The following is a 17,926-nucleotide window of genomic DNA, read 5'->3' as shown; positions in this document are numbered from 1 at the left end:
ACCTACAATACTCTGTGATTAATATCTCTAGATTTTTCTTTTTTACCTCAGCATCTATGGAGCTTTGCATGGGAGCAGTAAAAAAAAAACAGAAGATATTACTGGATTGAGTTTGGGGCTCAGAAATCATCATTCTTACTGCCCACTCCCCCCAAAAGGAGTATACTACAATGCCTTAAGGTTGAACATGTCCAGAGATATTAGCTGCAACTAGCATTCAGCTGAAGTTTCACATGGTTTCTAGTCACAATTTGCTGGTTGCTTTATAGTATAAATTTTATATTCAGGTAGTAGCTTAGACAGTTCTACTTAAGGACAACACTATAGACAAGAAAAGAAAAGATTAATATTTCATATTTAGTAAGTACCTCTAATGAATTGAAACAGGTATGGTGATGTCTTAATCACATAAAGGATTTATTTAAATCAATAAGGATAAGAGTTAGAAAGTAGTTTGTGAGACATTTTGTTCTTATAAAAATTTTGCATAATTAGTTCAGATGCTGATTACACAGATTCATAGATAGAATTATGGTACTGTAAGAATTATAGTTGCATATTATATTTGGTTAATCAACTTTGATTCATTTGTTTTGTTTTTAAATAGAGACTTCCTTCAGCTTCACCGCTTCAGTAATTACCTATATAGGCACCAAATATATGCTGTAATTACACGTTTACATGGAGCAGTACTTCCCTAAGTGATTGGGTTGTTTCATATTTTTACTTCTTAAAGCCTTTATTTTGAAAAGTTTTTCAAAACAGTAAGAATTTCTTCCAATTAAGTCTCAAGGGACAAAAACATGGTCCTTACAGCTCTGTGATAACATGGAATGTTTTGTATGTATGATTTTGCTCAAACCAGTGAAAATATATATTTCTAGAATCTTTATGGCTTACTCTAGCCATGTTCTCTGCTGCTGACATCATTATCAGGGGAAGCCACATTAATTATACTTTGAAAAGTTTTGATTATATAAGATGGCATGTCCTCAATATTAAATACTAGCCAGTAACACTGCTTATTTCAGGGAGATTTCCAATGCAAGTATGGATACTTCATGAGTTACTCAAAAGACCTCCCTTCTGGTAGTCCCCGGCCAAATCTTTCAACTTGAAAGTGTGTAAACACCTTTCTGTGAAGTGAAACTAATTTCTAGCATGACCTCCCATGTGATTTCTAGTGGAAGTACTCATCCTGTAAAGATTCTACACAAAGTAGCTACATTATTATCTATTTGGGCCCTATTCTCTCCTTATGGTATACTAGTATAGCTATCATTCATGTCACTACAGATGTATTTAGGGTATAGAATATATACCACTCAATACTCAGAGGGTTATATCTTAAAATCACCATCTAATTGGGTGTGTTTTTTTTTTTGGGGGGGGGGAAGCATATACAATGTATATATACATATACCTATTTTACTATTTACATATTACTCACATATATACAGCTGCTTACCAAATAATTCCTCCCCAGAAGAATGAGAAAAATACATAAAAGGCTAAAGAACCCCAAATCACAAAGTGATTTATCCATGTCCAGAAACGAGTATCCAAGGCAAGCTGAAAAGATACAACACAAGAGATTTCATGAGTACAGACTGTACCAAGCTATAATACACTATGGTACCTGATAACTTGTATACAATATGATACGTACGGGAGCACCTAGCTTGGACCAGGCTTCCAGGAGAGAATGGAATTAAAATGAGAACAGAATCTAGGATTTTCAAAGAGCTAGGGTATGAGAGTGCTCAACTCTGTCCTAAGTCCTCTAGACTCCAGAGTACAGGTGTAGCAATGTGGTCAAGCAAGCAAGTATGGGGCTACAGATGTCTCACTAGTGAAAGAAGGGCAAAGAATGAGATAATGATAACATCTAGGAGTCTGGAGCCTCAAGACCTCAGGTAGTGGTGGCCAGGGAGATTATGGCAAAAGGAGAAGGCTAGCTGGTGGAGGCAGGTATACTGAAAACAGGAGAGGGAAGGGGTATCTAGGAAGGGTAAACAAATTACACAAAGAGTCTTGATAGCTCAAGCACAACCAAGACGGGGGTGAAGGGGTTTACTAAATAAAAAGGAAACTAGCTCTATATGCCTGCATCATGTAGCAATGGATCATGGGTCTGACTATGTAGTGTGCCTTTCAATTGCAAAACCCCAGCCTATTTAATTAAATTAATAACATTTTCAGTTGCCTTAGATTAAAATCCTCCATGCTTCTGCCAGGGCTGATTGTTTCTATAGACTGTGGAACTGGGATTTTCAAATGCAATCTAAAAACAAGGAAGTATAGTCTACTTCACTTGCTTATAATTTCTGGGTCACATGAATTAATATCCAGGGCATTGAATTATTAAAGAGGAGGTGGTATCTCAGTTTTGATACTTGTTGTGACACCATGGTCCTCAGTTCTCTGTTAGTTTCACACTCATAAACAGGATGTTGAGAACATTGTTAATATAGCCCAGTCTTGAATTCTCATCCTCTGGGCTGTCAGAGAAAATGTTACAATAATATCCAATAAAAAGAAGAGGGAGTGGATGTCTTTTGAAGGACTAGTGAAAGATGTTGCAGTAAGGCCAACTTTAACTATGAAGGGCACTTGGAAGCCCTGGGTTCACACACAAGGCCAGATGGGAAAAAGGGTGGGGAGGCTTCTATTTCAAATCATGACCCTGTAAATCATAGTAATAAATAACAACTAACATTTATTGTACTGAGCACATTCTATGTGCCAGCGTCCATTGCAAATGCTTTATGTATCATTACTTCTCACAAAAATATCCTGAGAGGTAGATGCTACTTTTATCTCCATTTTATAAAAGAGGAAATAGAGGTACTGAGAAACCAAATCACTTGTCCAAGGTTACACCCTGCTATTAAGTAGCTAAACTGAGATGAATTGTAACATTTTTGGTAGTCCTAAAATATCACTGAAACAGTAGATGGAAACATATATTAGTTTTTTTGGTATAAGAAATTAACCAGGAATTAAATTTTAGAGGGGAAATGATTAAGTCTATTACACTTCTGAATTCTAGTTCTGACTATTGGGTACACTGGAATTCATTTAAAGGCACTCATTCTTGGACCACATGTGAGGTGTTTATTACTGGAGCCATCAAAAGAATTGGATTATTTTTTCAACTATAACACAGTCCCAATTCATGAGCCTTAAGGTTTCAGAGCCATTATTGCATGGCTGCTAATAATTTTGCCTAAACTACCTTCTTGTATGTTATCTGCTATATATTTTTATGCATTTGATCACTAATATAAATTTCAGTGATAAACACATTATATAAAATTTCATCACTACCAAGTTATTTTGCATACAGATCTTGCTGAACTGTCTTAAGTACTCAAATTCATTTAAGGCCTGGCATTCTTAAACAAATATAAAACTTTAAAAAATATTCAAGTACTTAACATGGAAAAACACACTCACAGACAATCTGATTATATACCACTTATCTTGAAAATAGCTGGAAAGAAGGAACAGATTTCCGACATAAGTATGGTGTATAATTAAAAACAAATAAAAAAAATAGAGGATAGACAACATACAGTAAAAAATGAATCAAATAGTATACAAATGCCTAAATCTCTAATATCATACATACTTAAGTAAGCATTCAGACTTGGATGATAACCGTAATAAAATTAAAGATTAGAAGACAAAAAAGAATATTAGTACAAGACCAGAAAGTATTATAAAAATGGTGTTAAACATACTTGAATAAATAAAAATCTAACCTTCAGAGTTACAGTGAATACCAAGATTGTAAAAACAATGGTTCCAAAAGTCCAGTTTCCATACACCTGAAAAAAATTAATAATTAATTAATAATTACCAAGAATACACAAGCCTGCATAAAAAATAAAAGTCAAGTATAATCTTGTGTATAACTGCAAAAAAGTATTGTATGAATTGTTTGGGGAATATCAAGTTAAAGGATCAGGCCAAAATGCTAGATTTAATTGTGACTGTAAATTTTCTTGGTCAGGTATACCACATTTGTGGTTGGTAGCACTTATTTCCATTATTCCAAGCAGCATGAAACAGGGAAAACACTGCTATGATAAAGGCAGAAAAAAACCCTATTCCACTAACAATGTTCATAAAAACAAGTCATTGCATGACTCATATCTCTAAAGAGATTGATATGGGCTTTTTCTATAATATAAAACAAAAGCTCTGAACTAAGGACTAATATGCAGACAAATGGACTCACACTTTAAAAACAGTCTAATTTTTGGCTGTAAACATTAGAGCCGTTAGCATGTGCACATCAAAGAAAAGCAGATACCAGGTATAAATCCAAATGATGGCAAATGAATGGCACATATGCTTACCAAATGATGTCAAGATCTGAATGCATAACATTAAAACAGAAAATGAAATGTAAAAGGTTTTCAAAAATAAAAACAAAAAATTAAGGTTAATAGAAGCAAAAAAAGAATTTGATCAAATCATACATGGGCATTATGTTTTAACTGCTGATAGCAGTTGTTACACTTACTGTAACTTTAGCAAACATTTAGGAAGGTGACATATACAGTAAAATCTAATTAATCTGGACATCATGGACTGAACATGGGTGATGGATTGGATACAGGCTGTGTTGAGGCTCCCCATGAACCACCTGAAGAATTTGCTGAGCAAAAGAACCATGTCAATAGAACTACAGAATATCCACCTACTTTGCAGCAAACTTTTTAAAAAGAAAGAGTCAGCTCTATATAATTTATGTGCCAAATAAAAAGTGAAAGTCACAGAATCAGTCATAAAGCTAAAGACTTGAGAAATCATAAAATTGAATTCCTTCTTCTTACCGATGGGCAAAGTTGACTTGGTAAGCTGAAGTGACTTGCCCAAGGACACACAGAGAGATAAAGTAGGGCACACTTTTTGGTAAGTGCTACATGAACCTACTCTAAAGTACTAGATTTGTATTTCCTCAAGAGTTAATTGGTGATTAATAAGTTTAATGGATTCATATTAAACTGACTTCTGTCAATCCAAATTGGAGAGGTTTTGACTATAATACCTAATTTAAAGTATCATTCAAATCCACTGAGCCTATCACTTCCCTAACAGATACTGATTCTAGGTTCTAGACACAGTCATTGTACTCAGTAAATTCTTTTTGAACCTTAGCTTTGCTTCACATTATGATGATAAAGAATGAATTACCATAAAAGAGGAAGCCCGGAAATAGCAAACATAGTGAAAGCAGCATACAAGTTGGTTTGATTTTCCACTGTGTGGCTGTAGGAAGACTTCATTCCATTCTCTTCCACAGCAGACTGGGCAAAATCATTCCAATGCAGGGGCTAAACTATGTAGTGCTTGCTGGGAAGGCACTGGCAGGATCAGTAGCCTTTCAGGAAAATACTATGCTACCATGTGGAAAGGAAGGAGGAAGAGAAGGGAATTCCATATGCCAGTTACCCCCTTGAACTCTAAGCATGGAAGGCCACTATGAATAAGAACTGAGTGGGTCCAGACTTTCCTTTTAAAACGAAAAAGCATTGCTCAAATCAAAGTGCAGTGGCCCAAAGTCTGAAGTCCCAAGAACTTTGTTCATCCAATAAAAATTACAGCCAAGTTAAGTTAAGCTTCCAAACTTTTTGCACATAAACTCTCTAGTTTGCCATGCACATAAGGAAGTGATTTTATACTTCAATACTTTTACTGTTCTAAAGAAGTTGTGAGAACTAGTCTACCTTTAAAAATTTTGCAAAATGATTACAGCTAGAATATGTGTACGCTTGATCCAGTGCTCATGGAAAAAAGATAAGCCATACTTATAATACCAAATGAACAATGCCATTTTTTTACCTTTGCATTTTCTTCTAGGGATGAATTCTGAAAAAGAAAATAAGTCCCAAAGAAGAATACTATCCCTTCAAATGCAGCCAGAAATGTCCAATATAAGAAGGGGCCCCACTGTAGCATGGCATTGCCAGAAATTTTCCTATTGAGAAATGGGGGAAAAACACAGGTTAATGAATCTCTATAGTCTGTTTATTTAAAGTTATGGTAAATTGCCAAAAGTACACATGGGATTTGACCCTGTTATAATGAAAGGAGCTAGCTCCGAGGGACTGAAAGGCTTTCAGTAAAAGGTCAGACTGAAACACAGGTTTATTTTTATGCAATCACCTCCTGATTGAAGTAATGAAGTAAACTGTCCAAGCACTTCTATGTTAAAATTCTGGCCACCTGACAACAATAATATAATCAATAATAATTAGCTCCCATTTATTGAGTACTTATTATATGTCGAAAAGTAGAATATATATATATTCCATTTTTATCCACATAAAAACCACATGAGATAGGTATTTTTATCCTATCTGTAAATGATAAGGAGCCTCAAAAGATATACCAAACTTTGATGCACATTGGAATCACCTGGGGATCTTTGAAAACACTGATGCCTGGCTCCCAACCTCAGTCTGATTTAATTGGCATAAGGGTAAGCTGTGCATCAGGATATTTTTAAAGCTCCTCAGGTGATTCTGCCATGCAGTCAAGTTTGGGAACCACCAGTGTAGCAGCACATCAGAGTTCACTCATTTAGTAAGGGACAGAGCTAGTATACAATCCTAGATTTACTTGACTTAAATCATATGCTCTCAACCAACATACCTCCGCTTCCCAACTACAATTGTTAAAATGTTTCTTTTAATCAAGATTTCTGCCTGGGAGCTTAACCTTTTTTGGTCTTGGGATGCCCTTTATACTTTTTTAATTGAGTCGAATAACATGTTTGAAGTTGTACAGTCATGAATTGATAAATGGAATGTGGACAGATCAAAAGTTTAAAATCTGTCAAAAATAGCACAATCTTCTTAGTACACGTCAGAATATTACTAACATACCATGATGTCCCTACCTATCTTCCCACAGTGTGTAACGTAACTCCAGAGAAGGTATGAAAACACAGGGACTACCTTCTGCCTCAGCCCATGACAGTGACTCTCAAAAGCCTCCTTGGCTGGCAGTTGATGGGCAATTCCTGCAAGGATCTTTAGGGAGGTGCCTCCCCTGTAGAGTAATCTACAGTGACAGACCAAGAGCAGTGTCTCATCAGAGCACACAAGAAAACTGAATTTTGGGCTGGTCAACAGGTATGTCATGGCTTTCATTTCTGCATCAGATGTGGCAAGTATACCATCTATGCAAAATGGTTTAATAGTTCCTTACCTACACCTGCTGTTCAGTAAGTAAAACTTCAGGAAAACCCTTACAATAATTTGTGCTCAACAGTTTTCTTCAAGTTTTCAACATTCTTAATGTATGAAAGTGCTCAGCACAGCCCAGAAGTTAAGTGGAAGAGAGTGTTAGAATAAGATCAATAGCTACAATCGACGAACACTTATGTTCCAAGCACTGTTTTAAGTTCTTTTATGTGTTGTCACTCATCTATCCACTGTGGATTAGGTGTTCTTGTTGCCCATATTTTACTGAAGATGAAATTGAGGCTCATCTCAATTAAGTAACCTGTGCAGGTCACACAGTTAGTGAGTGGCAAAGCCAGAACTGGAACTCAAGACAATTGGCTTGAACACTTGCTGGGGCTGCATGGGAGGGGTTCTGCTCACTGCCACCCAAACTCCACTCCAACCAGAGCAATAGCACTATTGGGCTTCACTTTCATCGTTGTCATAAGACAGAATACACTGTTGGCTCAGTGTTTGAGAATGATCATCCTGCTGGGAAGAGCACAGGGCTGATTATCAGGAGGACTGAATTCTAATCTTAGTTTGGCCTCTAGTTATACCCTGTGTTCTTAGGCAAGTCATTTCTGGGTCCTGGTTCCTCATTTTTTTTTTTTAAATGAGAGCATGGGAGATGATACTCTGTAAGACTTCAACCAAGGTTTCTATGATTCCCTCTAGATCTAACTATCCCTTTGCAACAAATACAGGAAAAGAAAAACATTAAACAATGCCATCAATGCAATCAGCAAACTCTAGATCAGGGGAAATCTATAAATAAATGATCCCATTTCATCAACAAATAAATTGCTAGGTTAACCTACAGATGAAAAGAGACTCAAGAAAAAAAAAAGAGAGTGGGTCCGGGTGAAGCTGAATCCTGGGTCTGGGCGAGGCCGTGTGACCCTGGATCCGGGTGAGGCTGGGTCCCGGGTCCGGGTGAGGCCGTGGGCCCCTGGATCCGGGTGAGGCCACGTGACCCTGAGTCTGGGAGAGGCCACGCGCCCTGGGTCCGGGTGAGGCCATGCGCCCCTGGGTCCGGGGGAAGCTAGATCCTGGGTCCGGGTGAGGCCGTGTGCCCCTGGATCTGGGTGAGGCTGGGTCCAGGGCCCGGGAGAGGCCACGCGCCCCTGGGTCCGGGTGAGGCCATGCGCCCCTGGGTCCGGGGGAAGCTGAATTCTGGGTCTGGGCGAGGCCGTGTGCCCCTGGATCCGGGTGAGGCTGGGTCCCGGGTCTGGGAGAGGCTGTGGGCCCCTGGATCCGGGTGAGGCCACGCGACCCTGGGTCTGGGAGAGGCCACGCGCCCCTGAGTCCGGGTGAGGCCACGCGCCCCTGGGTCCGGAGGAAGCTAGATCCCAGGTCCGGGTGAGGCCGTGTGCCCCTGGAACCGGGTGAGGCTGGGTCCCGGGCCCGGGTGGGGCCATGCGCCCCTGGGTCCGGGTAAGGCCACGCGCCCCTGGGTCCGGGTGAAGCTGGATCCCAGGTCCATGTGAGGCCGTGTGCCCCTGGATCCGGGTGAGCCTGGGTCCCGGGTCCGGGTGAGGCCGTGCGCCCCTGGATCCGGGTGAAGCCATGCGACCCTGGGTCTGGGAGAGGCCACGCGCCCCTGGGCCCAGGTGAGGCCACACGCCCCTGGGTCCGGGGGAAGCTGAATCCTTGGTCTGGGCGAGGCCGTGTGCCCCTGGATCCGGGTGAGGCTGGGTCCCGGGTCCGGGTGAGGCCGTGGGTCCCTGGACCCGGGTGAGGCCACGCGACCCTGGGTCTGGGAGAGGCCACGCGCCCCTGGGTCCGGGTGAGGCCACGTGCCCCTGGGTCCGGGTGAAGCTAGATCCCAGGTCCGGGTGAGGCCGTGTGCCCCTGGATCCGGATGAGGCTGGGTCCCAGGCCCGGGAGAGGCCACGCTCCCCTGGGTTTGGGTAAGGCCACGCGCCCCTGGGTCTGCGTGAAGCTGGATCCTGGGTCCGGGTGAGGCCATATGCCCCTGGGTCCGGGTGAGGCTGGGTCCCAGGTCCGGGTGAGGCCGCACACACCTAGGTCCGGGTGAGGCCACGCGCCCCTGGGTCCGCGTGAGGCCACGCGCCCCTGGGTCCGCGTGAAGCTAGATCCCGGGTCCGGGTGAGGCCATGTGTCCCTGGATCCGGGTGAGGCCACGCACCCCTGGGTCTGGGAGAGGCCACGTGCCCCTGGGTCCAGGTGAGGCCACGCGCCCCTGGGTCTGGGTGAGGCCTTGCGCCCCTGGGTCCAGGTGAAGCTGGATCCCGGGTCCAGGTGAGGCCATGTGCCCCTGGATCCGGGTGAGGCTGGGTCCCGGGTCCGGGGGAAGCCACGCGCACCTGGGTCCAGGTGAGGCCACGCACCCCCTGGGTCCGGGTGAGGCCACGTGCCCCTGGGTCCAGATGAAGCTGTGCCCCTGGGTCCGGCCGAGACCCAACCAGAGGGAATCGAACCTGCATTACCACCATTTGTCCACCATCCAGAGCTGAGGGGTCAGTGCCGACATGTACTCATAAGGAACTGGTGGACATTGATATTGGGTCTCAAAAGAACTGTTGGTCCAGAAAGAAACTCACTACAGACTGATTCATTTGCCTGTCAGCATAACTATTATTGCTCATCTCACATTCAGTTCATATAAGTATATCTCTAGTGACACATGATCTCGCTCATCTAGGGGAAATGATGAACAACATAGACTGATGAACAAGAACAGAACCAGAAACAAGGAGGCATCGATCGGACTATCGGGCCTCAGAGGGAGGATAGGGGAGGATGGGGGGAGGGGGGAGAGATCAACCAAAGGACTCGTGTGCATGCATATGAGCCTAACCAATGCTTGAGTTCAACAGGGGGTTGGGGCATCCAAGGGGAGGGGTGTGGGATGGGAGTGGGGGGATGAGGACAAATATGTGACACCTTAATCAATAAAGAAATTAAAAAAAAAAGAGAGAGACTCAAGAAGCATATTAACCAACTGCAACATATGGACCTTATATCCTGATTAAAACAAGCCTGCAATTCAAAGAAATGAGTCAGTTGAAAAAATATGAACATTGACCGAATATGTCAGTGGTCGGCAAACCGCTGCTCGTGAGCCACATGCAGCTCTTTGGCCCCTTGAATGTGGCTCGGCGTTAGAACCACTTCTTCAAAATAGACTCGCCCAGGCTGAAAATCGACTTCTGCGCATGGGCCACGAAGTTTCAATTGCAGGTACGTGCGTGCCTGCACGTGTTATTTTGTGGAAGAGCCACACTCAAGGGGCCAAAGAGCCGCATGTGGCTCACGAGCCGTGGTTTGCCGACCACTGAATTATGTGATATTATGGACTTGTAATATTTTAAGGTATGATAGGGTACTGTTATTTTTAAGTCCTTATCATTAAGACAAATTTACTGAAATAACTATTTTAGACAATGCTTGATATTTGCTCCAAAATAAGTCTGTGATGGAGCAGAGATGGTTATTAATGAAAGAGAACTGGCTCTGTATTGATAATTCGTGAAGCTGAGTGGTAAGGACAGGGAAGTTCACCGTATTAATAGTATTTTTGCTACTTCTGTGCATGTTTGAAAATTCCCATAAGAAATAACTTTAAAATGATGATGATATATTTTATAAATCTGGATAAGTCTAATAATTACTAAAGGTGAGTTTTATGAGTCATACTGGTTAAAGAAATCCCTTAATTTGTATACCTTCACTTCATACAAATAAGCCACACAAGTCTATGTACTGCACTTGACATCCACTATTTAGCAATGCTTATAATCTGCTATAAATTAACATCTTTATTTATCCTTAGTTTTAAGGCTTAACTTATAAAAATCCAATTAAGTTATAGGTTAAGCAACTGGGGCTAGTGCTAAGTCCCCATCCATATAGAAACACATGCATTTCCAACTGACACAAAATGGATATAACGGCTTGATGAATTCCTTCAACAAAACAGTTTTCCAATGGGCCTAACAAAGGGAGAGAGAAGCTATGCCTCAGGGGCAGTTTATAAGATAAGTCCTAACAATATCATCAGTTCAATCTATTATAGGTAGAAATCAATGTTCTAAACTAATAAAGATCTTTGTGTGAGGCTTTTTTTTTTGTACTTAAAATATCGTGCCCTCCTCTAAGACTCCAGAACTCTATGACAATGTAGATGCAAATTTTAGGAATTAATGATTTTTAACTAAATGGCTTAAACACATTCAAGTACAGGACCTACACCTAGGATATATACAGTTTTCCTGTTGAATTCCAGAGAACCATGTGATCAAACCAGGTGGGAAGTCTGTGTCCTTCCCTCCTTCATACAAAGTGAAACCCACAACTTTGTAAGTCTGAGGAAAATTTAACTGTAATGTTTAACTTACATATACAATCGTGGATCTGAGGTCAGAGTGTCAATGTTGACGTGCTGTTCCAGTAGACTGTAGGCCAGGATGGGCAAGGATGTGAAGCAGATATTGTACATTGTAAGGTAAGCAGCATCATACAGTGGCTGAAATGACAAACAATGGAAGAGAAAAAAATGTACTGAACAATCATCTTCAAGAGGTTGTGTTGGAAAAAATCAGAAGCTAAAACAAGACAGTTTTTTTCACACTTTTTATAATACCAAAGGGATTAAAAAATGTTTTAAATATGTTTTTAAATTACAGTTGACAATATTATATTAGTTTCAGGTATACAATCCTGTGATTAGATATTCATATAACTTATGAAGTGATCCCCCTGATAAATCAAGTACCCACCTGGCACCATTCATAATTATAATATTATTGACTATATTCCCTAAACTGTACTTTACCTCCCATGACTATTCTTTAACCACCAATTTGTGCTTCTTTTTTTTTTTTTTCAATTTGTGCTTCTTAATCCCTTCACCTATCCTGTCCCAACACCCCCAAAATCTGGCAATTGTCATATGTTCTCTGTATTTATGAATTTGTTTCTATTCTGCTTGTTTATTTTGTTTTTCAGATGCCACATATAAGTGAAGTCATCTGGCATTTGTCTTTGTCTGACTTATTTCACTGAGCATAATACACTCTAGGTCTACACATGTTGTAGATGGCAAGACTTCATGCTTTTTTAAAAAATAAATCTTTATTGTTCAGATTATTACAGTTGTTCCTCTCCCCCCTCCCCCGCCCCATAGCTCCCTTCCACCCGATTCCCACCTCACCCCAAGCCCTTACCCACCCCACTGTCCTCCTCCACAGGTGTAAGATTTTTGTCCAATCTCTTCCCGCACCCCCACACCCACTTACCCCTGAGAATTGTCAGTCCACTCCCTTTCTATGCCCCTGATTCTATTATATTAACCAGTTTATTCTGTTCATCAGATTTTTTATTCACTTGATTTTTAGATTCACTTGTTGATATGTATTTTTTGTCACTTTGTTGTTCATAATTTTTATCTTTACCTTTTTCTTTTTCTTCCTCTTCTTAAAGAATACCCTTCAGCATTTCATATAATCCTGGTTTGGTGGTGATGAACTCCTTTAGCTTTTTCTTGTCTGTGAAGCTCTTTATCTGACCTTCAATTCTACATGATAGCTTTGCTGGGTAGAGTAATCTTGGTTGTAGGTCCTTGCTCTTCATCACTTTGAATATTTCTTGCCACTCCCTTCTGGCCTGCGTAGTTTTTGTTGGGAAATCAGCTGACAGTTGTATGGGCACTCCCTTGTAGGTAACTAACTGTTTTTCTCTTGCTGCTTTTAAGATTCTCTCTTTGTCTTTTGCCCTTGGCACTTTAATTATGATGTGTCTTGGTGTGGTCCTCTTTGGATTCCTTTGTTTGGGGTTCTCTGTGCTTCCTGGACTTGTAAGTCTATTTCTTTCACCAGGTAGGGGAAGTTTTCTGTCATTATTTCTTCTAATAGGTTTTCGATATCTTGCTCTCTCTCTTCTTCTGGCACCCCCATAATTCAGATGTTGGTACACTTGAGGTTGTTCCAGAGGCTCCTTACACTATCTTCATATTTTTGGATTCTTTTTTCTTTTTGCTTATCTCATTGGGTGTTTTTTGCTTCTTCATATTTCAATTCTTTGACTTGATTCTTGGGATCCTCTAGTCTGCTGTTGGATCTCTGTATATTATTCTTTATTTCAGTCAGTGTATGCTTAATTTCTGATTGGTCCTTTTTCATATCCTTGAGGGTCTCATTAAGTTTCTCGGCGGTTTCTAGAAGATTCTTGAGTAACCTTATAACTGTGGTTTTGAACTCTATATCCAGTATTTTGCTTTCATCCATTTCTTTCATTTGTGACTTGTTTCTTTGTCTCTGCATTTTGGCTGCTTCCCTGTGTTTATTTCTATGTAATGGGTAGCTGCTAAGTCTCCTTGAGTTGATAGAGTGGCCTTGTGTGGGTGGTGTCCTATAGGGCCCAGTGGCTCAGCTTCCCCAGTCACCTGAGGTGGACACTCTTGGTGCACCCCTTTGTGGGCTGGGTGCACAGTCTTGTTGTAGTTAAGCCTTGATTGCTCTTTGTATCACTAGGAGGAATTGACCTCCAGGCCAATTGGCTGTGATCACCAGCTGTGTCTACACTGGAAGATCTATTGCACAAGAGACACCCTTATGGGGCAGGACTTGCTTCAGTGGGGCTTTGGTGCTCACTGAGTCTGCCCTTTGAGTGTGTCTCTTATGGATGTGAAGAGTTGTAATCCGGTATGGTCTCACTATGACCTCTGGGTACACTGGCTCTTGGATCTCCAAGGAGGTGCGAGGTCAGCCACTGTCTGGGGCCGCCCAGCAGGAGCTACAGAGACATCTGCAGATTCCTCCTCTTTGTATGGGGTTTGGAAGTGCCCAGACGAGGCCCAGCTGTTGGGTCTTCTTTTGGAAGCTCTGGGGCTCTCTGACCCAGCTGTAGTTTGACAGGTTTTAAGTGAAAGGACAGGCCATTCATATGCAAAAGCCGATGTGCACAGCTTGGGTGGGGTTGTAAATTGGGTGGTGCGGGGGTCTCTGGGAATCACCAGGGTGGAGCAAACAGCAATGGCTGCCAGTCAGCCCTGAACGGGAGAAGTCCCCGGTTCTCTTCGTCCTGTACCCCATGCAGAAACAATGATCGCTGAGAGCCCCTCTAAGAGAAAGCCGTCCTCGCGTTCCTGTCCCAATGCCAGACAGTCCAGTTTCTCCCGCTATGTGCCTGGGTCCCCCAGAGTCTCGCCTGGAATTGGAGTTCAGAGCAAGCAGGAGCTTGTATCTCCCTCCTGATTAAAAGAGCAGCCCACCCAGGTGCTAGCACTTTCCGAGCCTCCACACCTCCTACAGTCTCAATGCACCTTCTTCACCTCTCTAGTTGTGGAACTTCCACTCACCCAGCCTTCCCACGGTTCTGGGTGGTAGTTGCTCTGCAGTTTAGGTGTGGTTTTAATGTGGTTGTGAGAGGCAGCAAGTACAGGCGCTTACCTATGCCGCCATCTTGGTTCTCTGATTTCATGCTTTTTTTTATGGATGAATCATATTCCATTGTGTGTGTGTGTGTGTGTGTGTGTGTGTGTGTGTGTGTGTGTGTGTTTGTTATTGTTGCTTCTCTATCTTGGCTCTTGCAAATAATGCTACAATGAACATGTGGATGTATATTTCTTTTTTCTTTTATTTTTTAATTTATTGTATATGTCTTTTTGATTTAGCGTTTTAGGTTTCTTCAGATAAATACCCAGAAGTGGAGTTGCAGGGTCCTTCTTTGTCTCTTGTTATAGCCTTTGTTTTAAAGCCTATTTTGACTGGTATAAGTTATTGCTATCCCAACTTTTTATTTGTTTGTTTCAATTCACATTAGATAGCTGTAGCTTGAAAAAGAGTAAAGCAGAACCTAACATCATAGAGTTGGCCTGTCACTTATAGCTAGGCATAGGTGTTCTCCTGCCAAACATGCACAATTTCACAGAAATGCAACATCAAGCAAGGCCATTCTGTGACTATGATGGATCAAAACAAAAACAAGACCACTCCACAATCACATCTGAACACAGACAGAGCATGAATATTTTTCAAATCATAAATAATGACTAACACCCCCATTCTGGCTAATATGAGTAACTGTTGCTTCTTGACCGATAACAGGGTTAGCCTCCTTCTAATCTTCATTCCTTCTGGGTAAGATTTACTAAAATGCCCAGTCATAAAATTACCACTGCTTCTAACAGCACCCAATCTTCTTAAATGCTTCCCAAATTACCTAACTCAATACAAATCTTATAATACTTTTCTAACACTCTCTTCCTGAGAGGCTCCACTGTTCCTCATGGTGTATATTCTTTCTCATTGCATCCGGTAATAAACAAAATTTGATCAACTACAAATGTGTTCCTGGTGGTGTTTGGCTAGAGGGCTTTGACAACCTTCAGCTCTTAGGACAGAACTTGGCATATAAAAAGCATTCAATAAATATTGGACGAATGATTGAATAGATATTGGAAGCTATAGCACATTTGTAAAAGACTGATCTAATATTGTAAATTTTCCTTCATGGAAAATTAAGGTATTATCTGAACCTCATATTAATGAATATACTTATTGAGTTCAGTATTTTTCTACACAGTGCTAGATGTTTTCATACAACCATTACGTGTGGCCTGAATAAATAATATCCCGTATTTATCTGTATTTTCACATATATAAATGTTATTTTAATTAATAAAATTCATTTAAATGTGACATAAATTAATACAATTATGCATTTTCAAACAACAGTTACTAAAGATACACTTACTATCATAATGGGAGTTGCCTCAAAAACGTTGAGAACAACCTGAATAGAGCATTGGTTCATTCATTAGTTGACTTCAAAAACATTTACTGAGTGCTTACTAAGTGACAAGTACTGGGAACAAATATTAGTACCGCATGCATATAAGCATAAACAATGGACGCAAAACTCTGGGGGGTGAGGGCAAGGGTGGGTGTGGGGTGGGGGGGTAATGGTAAGATATGTACACATATAATACCTCAATAAAAAATTGAAAAAAAAATATTAGTACCCTGTCAGCCTAGGCACTCAAATTGCAGAATGGGAGGCAGGGTGGTGAGAGTACAAAGAGCTGGGGGAGCCCAGAGGAAGGGACAACTCAGACCTACAGTAGAAACAAAAGCAAGATAATATGCATGCAAAATTCTCAATGAACATGGAGATACTTCCCATATACAAAGATTTAAACTCAGTAAAAATATTTTACTGAATTCTCAAGGGAGAGTATTAGTCTGTTGATATACAATTACCCATTTTTGCTAATGAGAAAATTGGAAAAAAAAAACCCACTTCAGAGTGATTGGTATATAATTTAATCTTTATTTCATTCAAACAAAAGAAGCATCAGGGGGGATGGTGGGGTGGAAAGAGATTAACCAAAGAATTTATATGCATATGCATAACCCAAGGACACACACGATAGTGTGGTAGGCCTGGTATGGAGGGGGTCAATGGGGGGGGGGGCGGGAGGGGACATCTGTAATACTTTCAATAGAGATAAATGAAAATAAAATCTACTTTTGTTCCACTATGGCAGTTTGAGGTTACATGAAAGAGAATTGTAATTCTTAGATGCATAATTAGAGAAGACAGAATGTCCTCAAAACAAACAACAGCTTTACTTGATAATATTATTTGTTAAACCTGTTGTAAATGATTTATTTATTTATTTTTAAGAAGAGTAGTACATACCTTTATTAACACTTTTCTGCTTTACTCTCATGTTTGATGTATTTTGCAGAAAAAAGTCTTATCCCCTTTAATATATAAATCTCTAGTGAGAACCAGGTTTTAGAAAGAAGATATAAAAAGCATTATCTTAGGAAGGGACTTGAGCTTTGAAAATTTTACTCAGTGTAAACCTTGAATCTTGGATCCAATCTTGAAAATTGGATTTAGAAGTTCTGAGTTTCCTCTTGTCCCCTAGTTACTTAATGTTAAACATTTTATTTTTATGACCAGTACTACTCTAGCTTTGCTAAAGAAAGACCTGCTTTTTGCTTAAAGAATCAGAATCCTGGATTGCTTAAGAACCCTCCAAATTCCAGGAGGAATCAGAACCCTCCAAATTCCAGGCTTGCAGAGAACACCTGATGTGGACCTAAGTTGAAAAAGGCTCCAAAGATATTTGCAACAAAGGTTGCTACATTCAGCGCAGAGCACTAGGCCAAATTCAAAACTAAAGATATTATATATCAGGTCACCACCTCAGAAACCTTCCTTTTACTTGATACATTTTTCCTCTAAGACATCCATATAGCTCCTTCCCTTATCTCCTTCATATTTCCACCTAAAGGTCACATCATCAGAGAGAACTTTCAAAATCATCTTCTCTAAAATAGTGGCCCTCTTCCCCAGTCACTCTATCACTTTTTTTAATCCTTTTTCACCCCCTTCAGAGCATTTATCAGCAACTGACAATATGTTTATCTGAATGTTGTCTGTCTTTCCCCCAGCATTATGGGGGTAAGATTTTTGATCACTGTTATATCCCCAGCACTTAGCCTGGCACATACTAGGCACCCAAGATATATTTGTTAAGTGAATGAGCATACTAGTTGAGCAACTAACGAAGCCAAAAATCAACTCTTATGAAAATCTAAGCAGTTAAGGTAACCTAAACAGACCCCGGACAGCCCAGGGTCTGAATCTCAGCTGACTTTATTAGGAGTAAGTCCTTCCTTTCTTCATAAAATTTGTGCTTC

The 17,926-nt window shown here is 40.8% G+C and overlaps 1 protein-coding gene across 2 annotated transcripts in view; it reads right to left on the bottom strand.

Annotated features, from left to right (window-relative positions):
- ATP11C (ATPase phospholipid transporting 11C (ATP11C blood group)) overlaps window positions 1–17,926 on the bottom strand; it is a 235,943-nt gene that overhangs the window by 12,466 nt on the left and 205,551 nt on the right. For both annotated transcript variants that reach the window (XM_079765342.1, XM_079765343.1), the window contains exons 24-27: window positions 11,609–11,736; window positions 5,857–5,992; window positions 3,768–3,833; window positions 1,469–1,572 (exon numbers count right to left, since the gene is read on the bottom strand). In XM_079765342.1, the coding sequence (XP_079621468.1) occupies window positions 1,469–1,572; window positions 3,768–3,833; window positions 5,857–5,992; window positions 11,609–11,736 (434 nt within the window). The remainder of the gene's footprint in view (window positions 1–1,468; window positions 1,573–3,767; window positions 3,834–5,856; window positions 5,993–11,608; window positions 11,737–17,926) is intronic.

This window comes from Cnephaeus nilssonii, assembly GCF_951640355.1.
Source record: "Cnephaeus nilssonii genome assembly, chromosome: X".
Classification (NCBI taxonomy): Eukaryota; Metazoa; Chordata; class Mammalia; order Chiroptera; family Vespertilionidae; genus Cnephaeus; species Cnephaeus nilssonii.
Note: the sequence above shows the minus strand (reverse complement) of the source record. Positions and strands in the feature narration are given on the sequence as shown.